General features: G+C 42.5%; 1 protein-coding gene across 2 annotated transcripts in view; it reads left to right on the forward strand.

Annotated features, from left to right (window-relative positions):
• Positions 1-16,619, forward strand: part of FILIP1 (filamin A interacting protein 1) — a 213,157-nt gene that overhangs the window by 178,653 nt on the left and 17,885 nt on the right. Inside the window, exons 6-7 of one of the 2 annotated variants that reach the window (XM_082474162.1) lie at positions 9,628-12,433; positions 15,798-16,021. In XM_082474162.1, the coding sequence (XP_082330288.1) occupies positions 9,628-12,433; positions 15,798-16,004 (3,013 nt within the window). In that variant the 3' untranslated portion in view covers positions 16,005-16,021. The remainder of the gene's footprint in view (positions 1-9,627; positions 12,434-15,797; positions 16,022-16,619) is intronic. The other variant, XM_082474163.1, reaches the window with a different exon arrangement.

A 16,619-nucleotide genomic window follows, 5' to 3' on the forward strand; every position in this document is an offset into this window, starting at 1 on the left:
TAAAAGGCACGAGCAAAAAGTTTACTTCTTTTCTTTTCTTTTAATTTTTATCACCAAGTTCTTTTTCATGAGACTAGGTGAGCTAGGCCCCATCCCACCACAGTGGGATAGTGATAAAAGTTTGAGATCAGATAGGTACCCTACAATACTGCTGGTCTTCACAATAGAGGAAAAGAAAAAAGTGCACAAGGGCTTTGTAAACTCATCCCCACTACTAAGAAACACAAAACAGAAACAAAGCTCAAAAAAGTCTGTGCCATATGATAAAGGACCCACCATTTCTGTATATGTAAAAAATTATCTAGCACTCAGCGCCCAGGGCTGGGACTAGGGTGAGGCAAATGAGACTCTCACCTTTGGGCGCAAAATTTAAGGGGATGCCAAAAAAACTCAGTAATCAACATACGTAATATTTTAATGCACTATTTTTAAAAATTAAAATCAATGCAAAAAAATCCATGATGAACAAAAATATCAAAATTTCAAATGAGAACAGGACCTGACTCTGCAGCTGCACAGCCCAGTCTCCTCCACTTCACCCTAATCCCCGCCCTGCACAGTATATTGGGGACATTAGATTAATTCTGCATAATTATTATAATAGTCACCATCTTGAGGAACTGAGGTGATTTATGAAAGAGTAACACTTCTTCCTGGGTCATCTGGTTAAACCATGTCCTATCATGTTACCAAGCTGCTTAGTTCTGTACTATATGCTCTAGTTGGGAAAAAATGCATTGTGATTCAAGGTTTCAAACTGCAGGAAAGCTTAACTCTTTTGAGGTTCATTCATCTCTAATCACTATCATGCCCTTGCTAGTTTTAACCTGCCTTTTCTCTTGACAGAGAGGCATACACACAGGGAGAGTTGGAGAAGAACAAAAACAGTGGAGGGGAAGGAAACAGTGAGAAGGGAAATTAGCGTGATCTGGCTGAGAAACAAACCTAGGATGACATCAGGGTTTCAAATGGGGTCTGATGGATTAAAATGGTGACAAGTGACAAAGGAAGCAAAGAGAGAATTGCTGCTCTGGGGCTAATGCTGAGAAATTTGGAGAAATGGTTCAAGGAAGAAAAGTGAGAATGAACATAGTCCAGTGAGGCCCTGAGTCTTCAGGAGCACGGATTGACCACTGTTCCAGGGAAGGTGTTTATCTCAGAGACGGATATCCAGAAGAGGGTTTAAAAAAAATCTTTCACTTCCCCTTTCCCCTCCAAAACAATTTATCTTTAGACTCTAAAAGGAAAGCTAAATTAACAAATATCTGTGGAACAGATAAGAATGAGCTGCTTTTTCTAGCATAAGTTTGAGTAAGCATAAACAGATCACAGTGAGGAAGAAAAAGTAGAAGTCTCTAACAAGCTTAATTATAAACATGGAAAGGAATGAAAGAATCACCCACAATCACAGAAATATGAGAGTCACATCATAGAGTAAGGAAGATGAAAATATGACCAGACTCCAAACTAGCTGAGACTTAGGTGGAGAAAAGCTAAACATTACAAAAGAGGGTTAAATCTTATTATGGAAAATTTCAAACATCTACAAAAATAAAAAGAATAGTGTAATGATCTTCTATGTACCCAGCACTTAACTTCAACAATTAATCAACTCACGACCAATCTGGTTTCATCTATCCTAACTCCCCTGGATTACTGTAATGTAAATTCCAGACATATCATTTCATTCATAAATATTTCAATATGTATTTCTAAAATGTAAGGATTCTTTTAAAAATATTGTCAGAATCCTTTATCACACCTAAAATTTAATAATAATTCCTTAATGTATTTTTTCCAATTGTCTTATTTTTAATAATTTGAATGAGACTCCAAACAGATTATAATTGGTTGGTATGTCTTCTAAATTTCTTTTAATCTATAGTTTCCCCTCCCCCATTCTTTTTTCTTAGAATTTATTTATTGAAGAAACTAGGTTTTTTAACCTGTATAGTCCCCTACATTTTGGACTTTTCTGATTGCATCATCACAGTGTCATTTAGTATGTTTCTTGCCCCTGTCTTTTCTGTAAACTAATGGTTATAGAAGCTCGATCTGATTCAGGTTCAATTTTTTTGGTAAGAAGATTTCTTGGGTGGAGGTCTATATATATGTATACAGTATCTGGCTGTCTCTCTTTTGGGAGACATTAATGAGCATTGCCCACACACATTATTTTATTGGGGATTGCAAAATGGCAGTATTGTATAATTACTTCTTTATTTATTATTCTATCATTATTTATTAACTGGACTATTTCTATAAAGAAAAACAAAGAGCTTTAAAGTTAAGTGGGAACATGCTAATATCTCTCATATCTTAATATGAGGTTAAAAATGTTGACCCTGCCCTACCTGTGTCCTGTGTCCACATCCCTGTTTCTCCTTCCTTTCACAATCAAGATCTCAAATAATTAGTCTCAGGTACTTGTCTCTATTTTTTTTTTTTTTTTTCCGCTTTGGTTTTTCTTCAGCTAAGCTTTATTTTGTATTTTGTTGCCTAACCCCACTGAAACTGCTCGAGTGAAGTACTGTCGATATCCATGTTGACATATCCAATGGAAGAAGTTTTCTTTAAATCTGAATTTAAATGAAAACAAGGAACATTTTCCTGTCTCTCACTTGGTCCCTCCAGAGTATTGCAGTATGGACATGCCCCACTCCTGCCCTCTTGGCGGCTGCAAATCCACTATTGCCTGGATTCCCTCCTGACTCTCTGGCTCTCATTTAAGTTCCTTGATGTTTTCGCATCTCAGTGTCTTTTTTCTGTCCTTGCTCCTCTTTCTCTCTGATGTCTCATGCCTCTTACTCATCTCATCCTCTCTCATGGCTTTAGATTGCACCTGTCGCTGGACACTCCCAGTCTGTAACTTTGGCCCAGATTCATCTCCTGATCTCCAGGGTACTAATAAGCATTTCACTTGTACATTTCAACAACCTCAATGTCAATGTGCCTTTTTAAAATTTTATTTTATTTTTGGCTGCATTGGGGCTTCATTGCTGTGTGCAGGCTTCTCATTGCGGTGGCTTCCCTTGATGCGGAGCACGGGCTCTAGGCGCATGGGCTTCAGTAGTTGTGGCACGCAGGCTCAGTAGTTGTGGCACGTGGGCTCTAGAGCGCAGGCTCAGTAGTTGCGGCGCACAGGCTTAGTCGCTCCGCGGCATGTGGGATCTTCCTGGACCAGGGCTTGAACCCGTGTCCCCTGCATTGGCAGGCGGATTCTTAACAGTTGGCACCAGCAGGGAAGCCCCGATGTGCCTTTTTTGGAGCATGATGATCATCCCCTCCGAGGCTGTTTCTCTTCTATTAGCCTATATGTGATAAGCACTGACAGCAAACAAATAACACTGTCCAGAAGCAGCAGAGTCTGTCCAAATTTCTCCCTCTCCATCCTCACTCAGTCTGTTACCAAACCCTATGACTTCTGTCTCCTGAAAATCACCACGTGAACCCCCTTCTCTTTTTATTCAATGACATGACCTTAGTTCAGACTCCGTTTCTCAGCTCCTGCTTTCTCAGGAGCTCCTGACTGATCTCCAGCTTCTCCACACCTGTCGAACTTCCTCATATTCTGAATTCCAAGTTCAGAGTCATCCTCTTAGCCCGCTGGGGGCTTTGTTCGCTTGGCCTTCCTTTCCAACCTCCTTTCCTTCCACTGTTCCCACAGGTACCCTTCACTTTAGTTGAGTTACCTGTGGGGTCTATTTCCCAATTCTGTGCTTTTACGTGCTGTTTCCACTAGACTCCTATTTCAGGCTTTGCAGGCCACATGCAGTGTCTGCCTCTTCTTCATTATGTTTTACAAGCCTTTAAAAGTGTAAGAATGATTTTTAGCTCCAGGACTGTCCAGATACTGGCCTTGATCTAGATTTGGCCCACAGACAATACTGCTAACCCCTGATCTAGAGGGCCCTTTCCATGCCTTCTCTACTTACTTAGCTCCTACTTAGCTTTTAAGATGCAGGTTAAGAGTCACCTCCTCCTAGAAGCCTCCCTGACTCCACTCCCCTGATATGACTTAGCTGCCCTTCATCTGGTTTCCCACAGAGGTAGATGCTTCCTCTGCATGTCTTTGTCTCTGTAATTGTTGGTTTAATTGTTCTCGTCTTTAGAGAGTAAATGCCTTAGGGGCAAGAACTGTGTCATTTTTTTACTTTATATGCCTAGCAGAGTGCCCGGCACAAAGTAAATGTTCAGTAAATGATTGTCAAATGAATAAACAAGAAGAGGTGTGACCAATAGCACTGGCTGATGGCATTTACTGAGAACATTCTGTGGGCTGGCCACTGTCTAAGCACTTTACAGAGGCTGTTTCCTTTAGTCTTCACAACAGAGGCACAAAGAAGTTAAGGATTTGGCGGAGCACATTTGAATTTCAGCAAGACTTTTGAGAAGGCCTTTTGCGATCATCTTCAACAAACGTGTGAAGAGCTCACCATCGGCCACATTCTAGGCGCTGGGGCTGCAGCAGTGAATAAAATACACAAAAACCCTCCTTTCAAGGTGTTTACAGTTTAGAGAAGAGCGACGGTCAATTAAACAAAAATGAATAAGTAAAATGTATAGTGTATTAGATGGTAATAAGTGCTCTGGAGAAAAAGAAAGCAGAAAAAGAAAATAGGAAGTTCTACCATGAAATGCACAAGACAAATAAGGTTGGCAAAGCGGCCTCCCTGAGAAGGGATAATTGTACAAAGACTTGAAGGAAATGAAGGAGTGATCTATTAGAATATCTCAAGGATAAAAGAAAGAGTTTTGAGAGATGAAGTCACAGAAGTAGGAGGAAAAGAGTGATGACGTGGGGCCTTTTAGGCCATTGTGATGATTTGGGCTTGGAGCTGAGGAGCGACAGGATCTGATTTACCCTTTGTAAATCACGCTGCCTCCTGGGCAGAGAACAGATGAGGGTGAGCCAGAGTGGAAGTTGAGAGTCAGGTTAGGTTACTATTGCAATAATACAGATAAGGGATGACGGTGGCGTGGGCCAGGGTAAGAGCAATAGTGGGATGAGAAGTGATTGGATTTGAGATGTATTTTGAAGGTAGAGTTGACAAGGTTTATTGAAGAACTGAATGTGGGCTTGTGAGAGAAGGACAGAACTCAAGGATGACCCTAGATCTGGGGCCCAAGCATCTGGAAGAATTTGGTTGTAGTTGGCTGACGTGAGGAAGCTCTGGTTGGAACAGGTGCAAGGGAGGGCTGGGAGCTCAGAGAGATAATGACTAACAGCCCCGCGGGCTCATGGGTGACTGATGAACAATGTCCCTGCTGCTGAATGGGTTGAAGTCAGCAGCAGGGAGAGCTTGACTGTGTCTGAAGGGCTCTGTGCATTGACCTGTCTTTCTATTAATCACTGGGGTTGTGTTGCCATTGACACAGTGCTAGATGTAAACTGATATATTGGGTGACAAAACAGTCCGAGGAGGATCTTGACAATTCCAGAAGGATAGGTGAATCAAGTAAGATGAAGTTAACCTAAACAAACACAAAGTCTTGCGAATTTCAGCTGTTCAAGCAATACCTGTTTGAGGAACAGCATTGTTATAAGCACACTGTGGTCAAACAGATCTGGTCCAAAATCCCAACCTGCCCCTTCTTAGTCCTGTTCCCATGATTAAGTCAAACGACTTCCCTATTTATAAAGTGGCAGAGTAATGCCTTGCTCAAAGTGTTGTTATGAAAATGAAATGAAATAATAAAACACACAGCCTAGGATGTAACAGATAGTTGGTAAATAAAATGTTTTATTATCAAAAGACCTTTCTTCCTATCCTGTATTTTTTAAAAAATTAAGTATTAGTAAATATTTGAGTTTGGAGTGGGCTTTTACGAGCCTCTTGAAATAATATTAGGACTCAAGGTTTTCTCATACCTGAAACATTATTTTCCTGGAACAAGTTTTCTTGTCAGCCGGAATTCCACCTGGAAATGTTAGCTGTCTTCTCTTTATTTTTACAACTTCTGCTTTCACCTCTTTCTGCCTGAAGATTAATAACCTATTTTATGTTTTCAATCATATTTTAAGTCACTCTTTTATATTTCTTTACAACTTTTCTCCCTTTATCTGACATTTTAGAACACTTTGCAGGGCTTTTAATATTATTTTTCTTAATATATTTTAAAATTGAGATATAATTTACATATTACAAAATTCACCAATTTTAATTATACATTTTGATGAGTTTTGACAAATGTGTACACCATAACAGTCAGAACACCGAAATCCTCTTATTTTGCTCCTTCAATAGCATAATTACATGGAAATGCCCCATAATGTACAGCAAATTAAGTGTTTAAAGCACAAAGTGAAATTGTAACTATTAGAAAATTGTTTGTGCAATAGTCATTATGCTTTGTGAATAGTAGCACAATGATGTGATAATGCCTCTGAATGCTTGTTTAATGTAAAAAAAGAGGATTTCTAGATATGGGGGAAGAAGAAAAAAAACACCTGAAAGTGGAATGCCAAATTGACTGGAAAGGTAGATAAAAAGAGACAAGCAGCCTCTTTCTTTGGCACTCCTGTGTTTTTCCATGGGTCTCTCCTTGTACCTCTCTCTCTCTCTCTCTCTCTCTCTCAACAGGTGTTCCATAGCTCCTCCTCATTCTTTTCACCCCTTCTTTCTGAGCATTTCCCAAACATTTTTCTCCATCCTTTCCTTTTTCTCTCTCTGCATATTTCTCCTTTGGAGATCACATTTATTTCCATGTCTAAGGGACTATCACCTCCCTTACTGAAATAAAAACCCAAGAATTACCAAGTTTTTAGAACTGTAAGTTTCTATGTAGGGAGGGATGTCTGACAAAAGAGTCCCAAGATCTCCTATGACTTTCCTTCCTCCTGGACTTCTCTTACTTTATGACCACTGTTCCTCCCACTAGATCCCAGATGTGTGCTGCTCCAACATTAAACTTCTGGTCCAACTGTGGATAAAATCATTTCTCTTTTTTCTCTCTAATAGAGGTTAGAACTTAAAAAAAAAAACTAAAACAAACAAGCAAACAAACAAAAAGAACACTAAGACCTGTGGGAGAGACACAAAAAGCCTTAATTTAGTTTAGCCTGTTCTACAAAACATCATTTAGGGTTCTAATATTCCCATAAGCATGTTATAGGTTATCCAAACGTTGTTCGTCCACCAGGACTAAGGATAGACAGACCATTAGGGCTATCTTTCCAGTCTACACAGAGAAGGCTCCCTCTCTCATGTGAGGTTTCCCACTTAAGAGAAACTCCTCTTCTCCCAGAGCTGATGACTAGAATGACCATATTCTTTAAGAGAGGCCATTGCTAATGAGATAGGAGACATTCATTGTCTAATAGCCACTAGTAATATCCAATTACTGGCCTAGTAACAACCATAACATACATTCGACAAAAATTTATACTCAGCTCAGCATTGTAAGGACTTTAGTTCACACAGCCCTATGTAGGTGGCTTGAGCTTTATTTCTAGCTTAAGCTTATTTATTTGTTCTTTCTTCCATTTATCCATTCAGTCAATATTTCTTGAGCACCTCCTATGTGTCAGGCATTGTGCTAGGGGGTGAACGAGGACCTGGCACCCACTCTCACAGAAGTTTCATGAACAGAGGTAGGCAGACATTAAAAAATTATAAGTTGATAAGTGTTATAAAAGAAGACTGCAGGGTATTATGAGAGTTTCTAAGAGGATCTGACTTAGTTTGGTCAGGGAAGGCTTCCTGAAGGGAGTGACATTTGAGTGAGACTCAAATCATATCAACCAGATATGTTCATGTCTGTGTGTGTATGTGTCAGGGAGAAAGGAAGAGCGGGGAGGTACTAAGCAGAGGGACCAGTGTATTTGAGGAATGTTAGGAGCTTAGACAACAGGTGAGAGATCAGCTTGAGATCAACCTGCCCAGGTGGTCAGGAATCACATCAGTCTGGGCCTTGTTATGGATTTCATGCCTCTATTCTTAAAGCAATAGGAAGCCATGGGAGTGTGGACTTAAAAAAATGCACAACGTGAGAGTTGCAAGTTAAGCTTTACTGGGGGCAAAATGAGGACTACAGCCCCGAGACAGTGTTTCAGATAACTGAGAAACTGCTCCAAGGAGGTGAGGGGAGGAGCCAGTATATACAGGAGTTCTGCAACAAAAGGGCAGGTAGTCGGAACGTCAAAAGATTATTGTTAATTAAAGAAAACCAGGTATCTCAAGTTAAGGAATTTAGCGCTTTTCTGTGTATGGGAATATGCAAGAGTCTGGGCTCACTGAAATCATTCCTTTGATATGCACCTCAGCTACCTGGGGCCAGTATCCTGTGTTTTCACATCCTGAGTTTCCTCAGGGCTCACCGCAGGGAGTGGCTGCAGTCTGATGGCGGCTAGATGGCAGGTATTCTTTTCAGCCCTGAGTTTCCCCAGGGTTCACTGGCTCACGTTGGAGGGTTGCAGTTGTTGATGACTGTGACACCCTTTGTTTATTGATGTGGCAGGAAATATGCCATTTATAAATATTCCATTTACCAGGAGTGACATGATTATATTAGAATTTGGGTGAGAGTAAGTAGTAATAATAATAATGATAACATAAACATAATTATAATAATAATATAATTATAAATTTATAATATGAAGTGTCATTTTAGCTACCCTTACTATGGGCCAGGCACTGTTATACGTGCTTTCCATATATTAACTGATATGCACCTCAGACAAACCTTATGAATTAGCTACTATTTTGATGCTCAGTTTATAAGTGAGAAAAGTGAGATACACAGAGGTTATATAACTTGCCCAAGATCATACAGCTAGGAAGTGGCACAGCTGAGGTTGTGAGGGGACCAGTTTGGAGGCTGTTGCAGAATTATCAGCAGATGCTCAGGACTTGAACGGGAGTAGAGACAGTGGGGAGGCATTAGGGCTATGGGTTAAGGTGTATATGAGCTGTAAAATTTATAGGACTTATTTTCAAAGCACTACATTTCTAATTGTTGGCACGTTTATTTATTTGTTTGTTTCAATCATGGTAAGAACACTTAACATGAGATCTACCCTCTTTAAAAAATTTTAAGTATACAATACACTATTGTTAACTATTGTCTGGTATACTTTTCAACTTGCTGTTGCTTCAGTTCTCAATTTCTGCCCATACCCTTTCTCACCTGTTTTTCCTATTTCTGTTAAAAGTATTATTGTTTGCGATTATTCAGACCCAAAGCACTGAAGTAATTTTTTTTCTCTCTCTCTCTCCCTTCCTACCAGTTAATAAGCAGTCACAAAGTCCATGTTATCTTTTGCAAAGTTGTCACAATTCATCCTATTCTTCCCATCGCTAACGCCTTGCGCGCACAAATTATGAAACAGAAACTAGTACCTGAAAAGCCCTCTTCATGCCCCCTTCTAGTCGCTACCCTTCAGTACCGGTAACCAGCATCCTGACTTCTGATTAGCTTCATTAATGGCTATTCGTTAAACCTTCATACTGCAGTAATTGATAAGGGATTTATTGTAACAGCATTTTATTTTATTTTTATTTAATATCTAAGAGAAACTTCTTTGCAGACTAATCTTTTAATATGTATATGAAATATTTATGTATGATATAATATGTAAAGTTTAATGTAATAAAATAGAATATTTTAATATATTTTGTTTTCTAGGTTAAAAAAACTCCTTGAACAAGAAAAGGCTTACCAAGCCCGCAAAGAAAAGGAAAATGCTAAGCGGCTCAACAAACTGAGAGATGAGCTTGTGAAACTCAAGTCCTTCGCACTCATGCTGGTGGATGAAAGGCAGATGCATATCGAGCAACTTGGCCTGCAGAGCCAGAAAGTACAGGACCTGACTCAGAAACTGAGGGAAGAGGAAGAAAAGCTCAAAGCCATCACTTCTAAATCCAAAGAAGACAGGCAGAAATTGCTCAAGTTGGAAGTGGACTTTGAACACAAGGCTTCGAGGTTTTCCCAGGAGCATGAAGAGATGAACGCTAAGTTGGCCAATCAAGAGTCTCACAACAGGCAGCTCAGACTCAAGCTGGTTGGCTTGACTCAGAGAATTGAGGAGCTGGAAGAGACCAACAAAAATCTTCAAAAGGCAGAAGTAGAACTTCAGGAACTCAGAGATAAAATTGCCAAAGGGGAATGTGGCAACTCCAGCCTCATGGCAGAAGTGGAAAAGCTTCGGAAGCGTGTACTTGAGATGGAGGGTAAAGATGAGGAGATCACGAAAACCGAATCCCAGTGCAGGGAACTGAGGAAGAAGCTGCAGGAGGAAGAACACCATAGCCGGGAGCTCAAACTTGAAGTTGAGAAGTTACAGATGAGAATGTCTGAACTGGAGAAACTGGAGGAAGCATTTAGCAAGAGTAAGTCGGAGTGCACCCAGCTGCACTTCAATCTGGAGAAAGAAAAGAACTTAACCAAGGACCTGCTCAATGAATTGGAGGTAGTCAAGAGTCGGGTTAAAGAACTGGAATGTTCTGAAAGTCGATTGGAAAAGGCTGAATTAAGCCTAAAAGACGATCTCACAAAGTTGAAGTCCTTTACCGTGATGCTGGTTGATGAAAGGAAAAATATGATGGAAAAAATAAAGCAAGAAGAGAGAAAAGTGGATGGACTCAATAAAAATTTTAAGGTGGAACAAGGCAAGGTTATGGATGTAACAGAAAAACTCATCGAAGAAAGTAAGAAGCTTTTAAAACTGAAATCTGAAATGGAGGAAAAGGTATACAGTTTGACCAAAGAGAGAGATGAGTTAATAGGCAAACTGAAAAGTGAAGAAGAAAAATCCTCTGAATTAACCTGCAGTGTTGACTTATTAAAGAAGAGACTTGATGGGATAGAGGAAGTGGAGAGAGAAATGACAAGAGGAAGGTGTCGAAAAGGACCTGAGCTCACCTGCCCAGAAGATAACAAAATTAAGGAGCTAACACTTGAAATTGAGAGACTGAAGAAACGTCTCCAACAATTGGAGGTGGTGGAAGGGGATTTGATGAAAACGGAAGATGAGTACGACCAGCTAGAGCAGAAATTTAGAAGCGAGCAGGATAAGGCCAACTTCCTCTCTCAACAACTGGAGGAGATAAAACACCAAATCGCCAAGAATAAAGCAATAGAGAAAGGTGAGGCGGTAAGCCAGGAAGCCGAGCTGAGGCACAGATTTCGGTTGGAAGAAGCTAAAAGTCGAGACTTAAAAGCAGAAGTCCAAGCCCTGAAAGAGAAGATTCATGAACTGATGAACAAAGAAGATCAGCTTTCTCAGCTCCAAGTGGATTATTCTGTCCTTCAACAAAGATTTATGGAAGAAGAAAATAAGAACAAGAACATGGGGCAGGAGGTCCTCCATCTGACCAAAGAGTTGGAGCTGTCCAAGCGGTACAGTCGCGCTCTCCGGCCCAGTGTGAACGGCAGGAGGATGGTGGACGTCCCCGTGACGTCCACTGGCGTCCAGACGGATGCTGTCGGCAGCGAGGCGGCGGAGGAGGACACGCCAGCGGTGTTTATACGCAAATCCTTTCAAGAAGAAAACCATATCATGAGTAACCTTCGACAGGTGGGACTGAAGAAACCTATGGAACGTTCCTCTGTCCTAGACAGGTATCCGCCCGCGGCCAACGAGCTCACCATGAGGAAGTCTTGGATTCCATGGATGAGGAAAAGGGAGAATGGGCCCCCGGTGACTCACGAGAAGGGGCCTCGAGCCGGTTCCAGCCCGGGGCACCCAGGAGAGCTGGTTCTTTCGCCCAAGCAGGGCCAGCCCCTGCACATTCGCGTGACGCCAGACCACGAGAACAGCACTGCCACTTTGGAGATTACGAGCCCCACGGCGGAAGAATTTTTTTCCAGTACCACCGTCATTCCCACCCTAGGGAATCAGAAACCGAGGATAACCATTATCCCATCACCAAATGTCATGTCTCAGAAACAGAAAAGCGGAGACGCTACTCTCAGCGCGGAGCGAGCCATGTCCCCGGTCACAATTACTACCTTCTCCAGGGAGAAGACACCAGAAAGCGGAAGAGGGCCGTTTGCGGACAGGCCCACGTCCCCCATTCAGATCATGACCGTGTCCACATCGGCAGCCCCGGCGGACATCGCTGTCCCTCCCGAATCCCAGGAAATGCCCGTGGGAAGGACTGTCCTCAAGGTCACCCCAGAGAAGCAGACTGTGCCAGCCCCAGTCCGGAAGTACAACTCCAATGCCAATATCATAACCACGGAAGACAATAAAATTCACATTCACTTAGGTTCGCAGTTTAAGCGAGCCCCTGGGACTTCAGCTGAAGGAGCAAGCCCGGTGATTACTGTCCGACCCGTCAGCGTGACCGCGGAGAAGGAGGTGTCCACCGGCACAGTCCTTCGCTCGCCCAGGAACCACCTCTCGTCTCGCCCTGGCGCGAGCAAGGTGACCAGCACCATCACCATTACACCGGTCACGACCTCATCGGCCAGAGGAACCCAGTCAGTGGTGAGTAGAGGGGGCTCCAAAGTTCATGCCAAGGCGCGGGGCGCGGGGGTAGTGAGAATAACGCAGCGCCCAGAATACAGCAAAAGCACGTGCCCCTCCTCCACCCGAACCCACTACCAGATGTCTCCTAGGGGACTATCTACATCAAGAAACAGGAGTAAAATGTGGCCTAATACTTTATGAATTTGAGCTAATTATAAGGGATAATTTTTTTTGCATATCAGTTATGGAGACTCCAAAAATCCTTGCAAAGATGGCCTCTTGCAGTGTCAGCATATGAGAATAATAAGGTTTAAAATTTGATTTTTATGTTTAAAGTATTTTGAAAAATGGAGACTGGGGAGAAATGGTCAATATGCAGAAAATTATTAAAACCGTTCCTGGGTTGGGCTTCCCTGGTGGCACAGTGGTTAAGAATCCGCCTGCCAATGCAGGGGACACGGGTTTGAGCCCTGGTCTAGGAAGATCCCACGTGCCGCGGAGCAACTAAGCCTGTGCGCCACAGCTACTGAGCCTGTGCTCTAGAGCCCGTGAGCCACAACTACTGAGCCCGAGCGCTACAACTACTGAAGCCCGTGCGCCTAGAGCCCCTGCTCTGCAACAAGAGAAGCCACCACAATGAGAAGCTCTCGCACTGCAAGGAAGAGTAGCCCCCGCTCCCTGCAACTAGAGAAAGCCCGCCGGCAACAACTAAGACCCAATGCAGCCAAAAAATAAAAATAAAAATAAATAAATAAATAAACTATTTCTTGGTTATAGTTCTAGAACCTAAAATATTTAAAATACATTTACGTATGGTCGTAGTCATACTTCATTCGAAAAGTAAGATTAAAAGATCATTATATCCAAAACTTTTTTTAAAGTAAAAAAGAAGTGAGTTTATATGTCTAAACACTATATTTTATTAATAGTATCGTGCAGAGAGCAGGTGCTCGATAAATATTTAGGTAATACCAGCTGGGAGGCTAAATGAAGGATTATTAAAAAAGCATGTCCAAAGTATAAAAGCCAGAACTTAAAAATGAATTCTATTTTTCAAAATACCTCCAGTGATTTTCTTCATTTATTGAGGACAATTTGTAGATGAAATTATAGAAGAGCATGCACTACTTAGATGTTATTTTAAACTAATAGACTAGAAATTATGATTCCTAATCTCTGAATAAATTCTGCAGCATATATTAGAAACTCTTAAGAAGGAGAGGAAGCTTATTATTTAAGTATAGAAACTGTGGCTCACTTTCCCATATCTTCACTATAATTTACTTTAATTCTCTGTGCACAAGCATAGACCCAAGACAGGCTTCAAAGTGTGAATTACTTACTAAGTGCTTTGCCAGTAAAGCTTTTTGTTATTGGCTCGATGGGAGCTGAATAGCATTCAGAACTGCTCACCCTTCTCAAATGGTTCAGTGCTGCTTTAATTTAAGCAACACAGCGTAGCTTGGATTTTTATAAAAGCTAGTGGAGGTGTAATTGTTGTAATTTAGAGCAGATTTTCTGCTGGAACATCTTATTCCCATTTTAAGGGTCAGGTCAAGATAGGCTTCCCTTCTGTAGCAACATTTTGGATTACTGACTAAAGCCCGTACACAAATAGGATTTCAAAACAACTGTCTGAGATTTCTAAGGCCTAAATGATGATTCACATACTTCAGGTATATCAGATCCCATAAGACCAAGGGCAACAGAAAGTTTGGGAATACCCCTCTCAGAAATCGAATAGTGTGGCTAGTTCATTTGTGCATTTAGTCAACATTTATTGACCATTAGCAACACTTTAGGCATGGGGTTAGATGCTGACTGTAAAGAGGACCTGTCGAAGTTCTTGGCTTAGTGGGAGAGGCAGGATTGAAACCTCCTTAGTGGTTCTATGAGAGGGGTATGTACAAAGGAACAAGCAGAGAAGGCTTCACCAGGGGAAGAGGTCTTCACAGATGCAGAGAGAGGGCAGCGTGTGCACAGGCGCGGCGATGGCGGTGTGAGGAGCTGGCTTGTTGGGAATGGTGAGCAGTCCCTTTGCGCTGCAGCAGCTGGGGCTGGAGACAAAACACAGGAGCAGAAAAGGAGAGGCCACTGGGGTCAGATACTGAAGATGCGTGGGTCTTTTTATGAAATTGACATTTAATCTCAGAGAGTAGACAAAGGGACCCAGAAACAGGGTCATGATTTTTAAAACTACATTCTTTATGTTTTAGGTATGTCTGTAAAACAATTGAAAGGATAAATTGGAGGAAATAGAGGCCGAGGTCAGGGATACTGTTGCAGTTCTGTAGGCTGGAGATGGTGTAGGCTTGAACTGTGGTAGCGAAAATGAGGACAGAAATAGATTGAAGACGGAATTGAAGATTTCATGACAAACTGAGTACAGAGGGCAGCTCTGAGGTTTCTGGCTTGGCTGTAGAGGTGGATAAAATGAGAAACCCAGGGGGGACTACTGTTTGGGGGACAAGTTAAGTAATGTTTGGGGCCTGTTATAATTGAGATGCCTGAGGGACACTGAAAATGTCTAGCGCGTGGTTGGAAATCTGGATCTGCATTTAATGAGAGCATGGAAGGCTCGAGGTCCTGGGACTCAGCAACATGTAGGTGACAACTGAGGTGATTCTCAGGGTGAATGTGAAAAATGAAAAGAGGGCCGAGGATGGAGCATGGTGACACCCACATTTAGAAGGCAGGCAAGCTGGAACCAGGAGCCAGCGCCAGAGTTAAAAGGAGTCATCAGAGAGAGGAGGGGAATGGGTGAGACCCAAGTAAGAAATCACAGCAGGAGAGTTTCAGGAGCACTTCAAGAAGGGGGGGTGTGGGGGACTTCCCTGGCAGTCCAGTGGTTAGGACTCCGAGCTCTCACTGCAGGGGGCATGGGTTCATCCCTGGCCGAGGAACTAAGATCCTGCATGCCATGCGGCATGGCAAAAAAAAAAGAGGGTGTGGTCAGCAGTGACAATACAAAAAAGAGAAGATCTGGCCGCCTTAGGAAGGGAAAGGAGAGCTGCTTCATGTAAAGAAAGTGAGGTGATTTGGGGCACAGTGGGAGTAAAGATGCCTGAGTATACGCAGGGTGTCCTGCAGCTTCTCTGTGAAGTAGGAGTGAAGGTCGTCTTCAGTCAGGGTAGAGGAGGTAGGTGAGGGGCTTGAGAAGAGAAGGAAGAGTGGCACAGGTGTTCCGGGAGAGGGGAAGGGGTTGGGGGGCGACTGGAATGGACTAGACACCGACTCCAACTTGCTGACGATAATCTGATCTGGAGAGGGGTCGTCTGTGGGTAGTTCTGTGGCAAGAGCCCTGCGTATGCTCAGACTGAGGGCACTTCCGGGGGAAACTCACCAACATCGCCCTTGCGTTTCTGTGTTTTCTCTCTTACAGTCGGGACAAGACGGGTCATCCCAGCGGCCTACACCCACCCGCATTCCTATGTCAAAAGGTATGAAAGCAGGAAAGCCAGTAGTGGCAGCCCCAGGAGCAGGAAATCTGACCAAATTCGAGCCTCGAGCTGAGACTCAGTCTATGAAAATAGAGCTGAAGAAATCTGCAGCCGGCAGCGCTACCTCTCCTGGAGGGGGGAAGGGCTGAGGGCAGTGGCGGAGGGGGTATGTCGCGCAGATGCTACTGCTGCCGTCTGTTCGTGCCAACTCTCTACATGTACTAATTTAAGTTTTCGATATCCTGTTCATAAAATAATCAACTAATAGCCACGTGTCTTTCCTATTTTGTGGATTTGTTTTGATCCTGGGGAACAGAACTAACTAGCAAAACTACCGTGTGCTGTGTGCTTTGCGGAGGATGCTGGGCCCGAGGCAGGGCCTGACTTCTAGACCCAGTTTTGCTTCTAGAAAGTGGACCCATTAGTTAAATCAGTAAGATATGGGGGCTGGATCACAGCCTCTCCAAAGCCGGCTCCTAATTGTAAATCAAATATAATAGGCTTTGTTCCACCATCATTGATTTTTCAAAAACTCTTTTATGAAATAGGAAATAGGTTAACAATGGTCATTGGCCTCTATCAGATTCCAAATTTGCTTCATGTGCTGGAAACAAACAAACAAACAAAACCCCCAAAACAAAACCCATCTCCTAGTTATCACAGGGCCTGGACCTCTAAGGTTTTGCAAAAACAAAAGCCTCTGAGACGATTTCAGGAAACAATTTGAATGTGAAACAAAATGGAAACGAAATATGGAATACTAA

Source organism: Balaenoptera physalus (genome assembly GCF_965194825.1).
Source record: "Balaenoptera physalus genome assembly, chromosome: 9".
NCBI classification, from domain to species: Eukaryota; Metazoa; Chordata; class Mammalia; order Artiodactyla; family Balaenopteridae; genus Balaenoptera; species Balaenoptera physalus.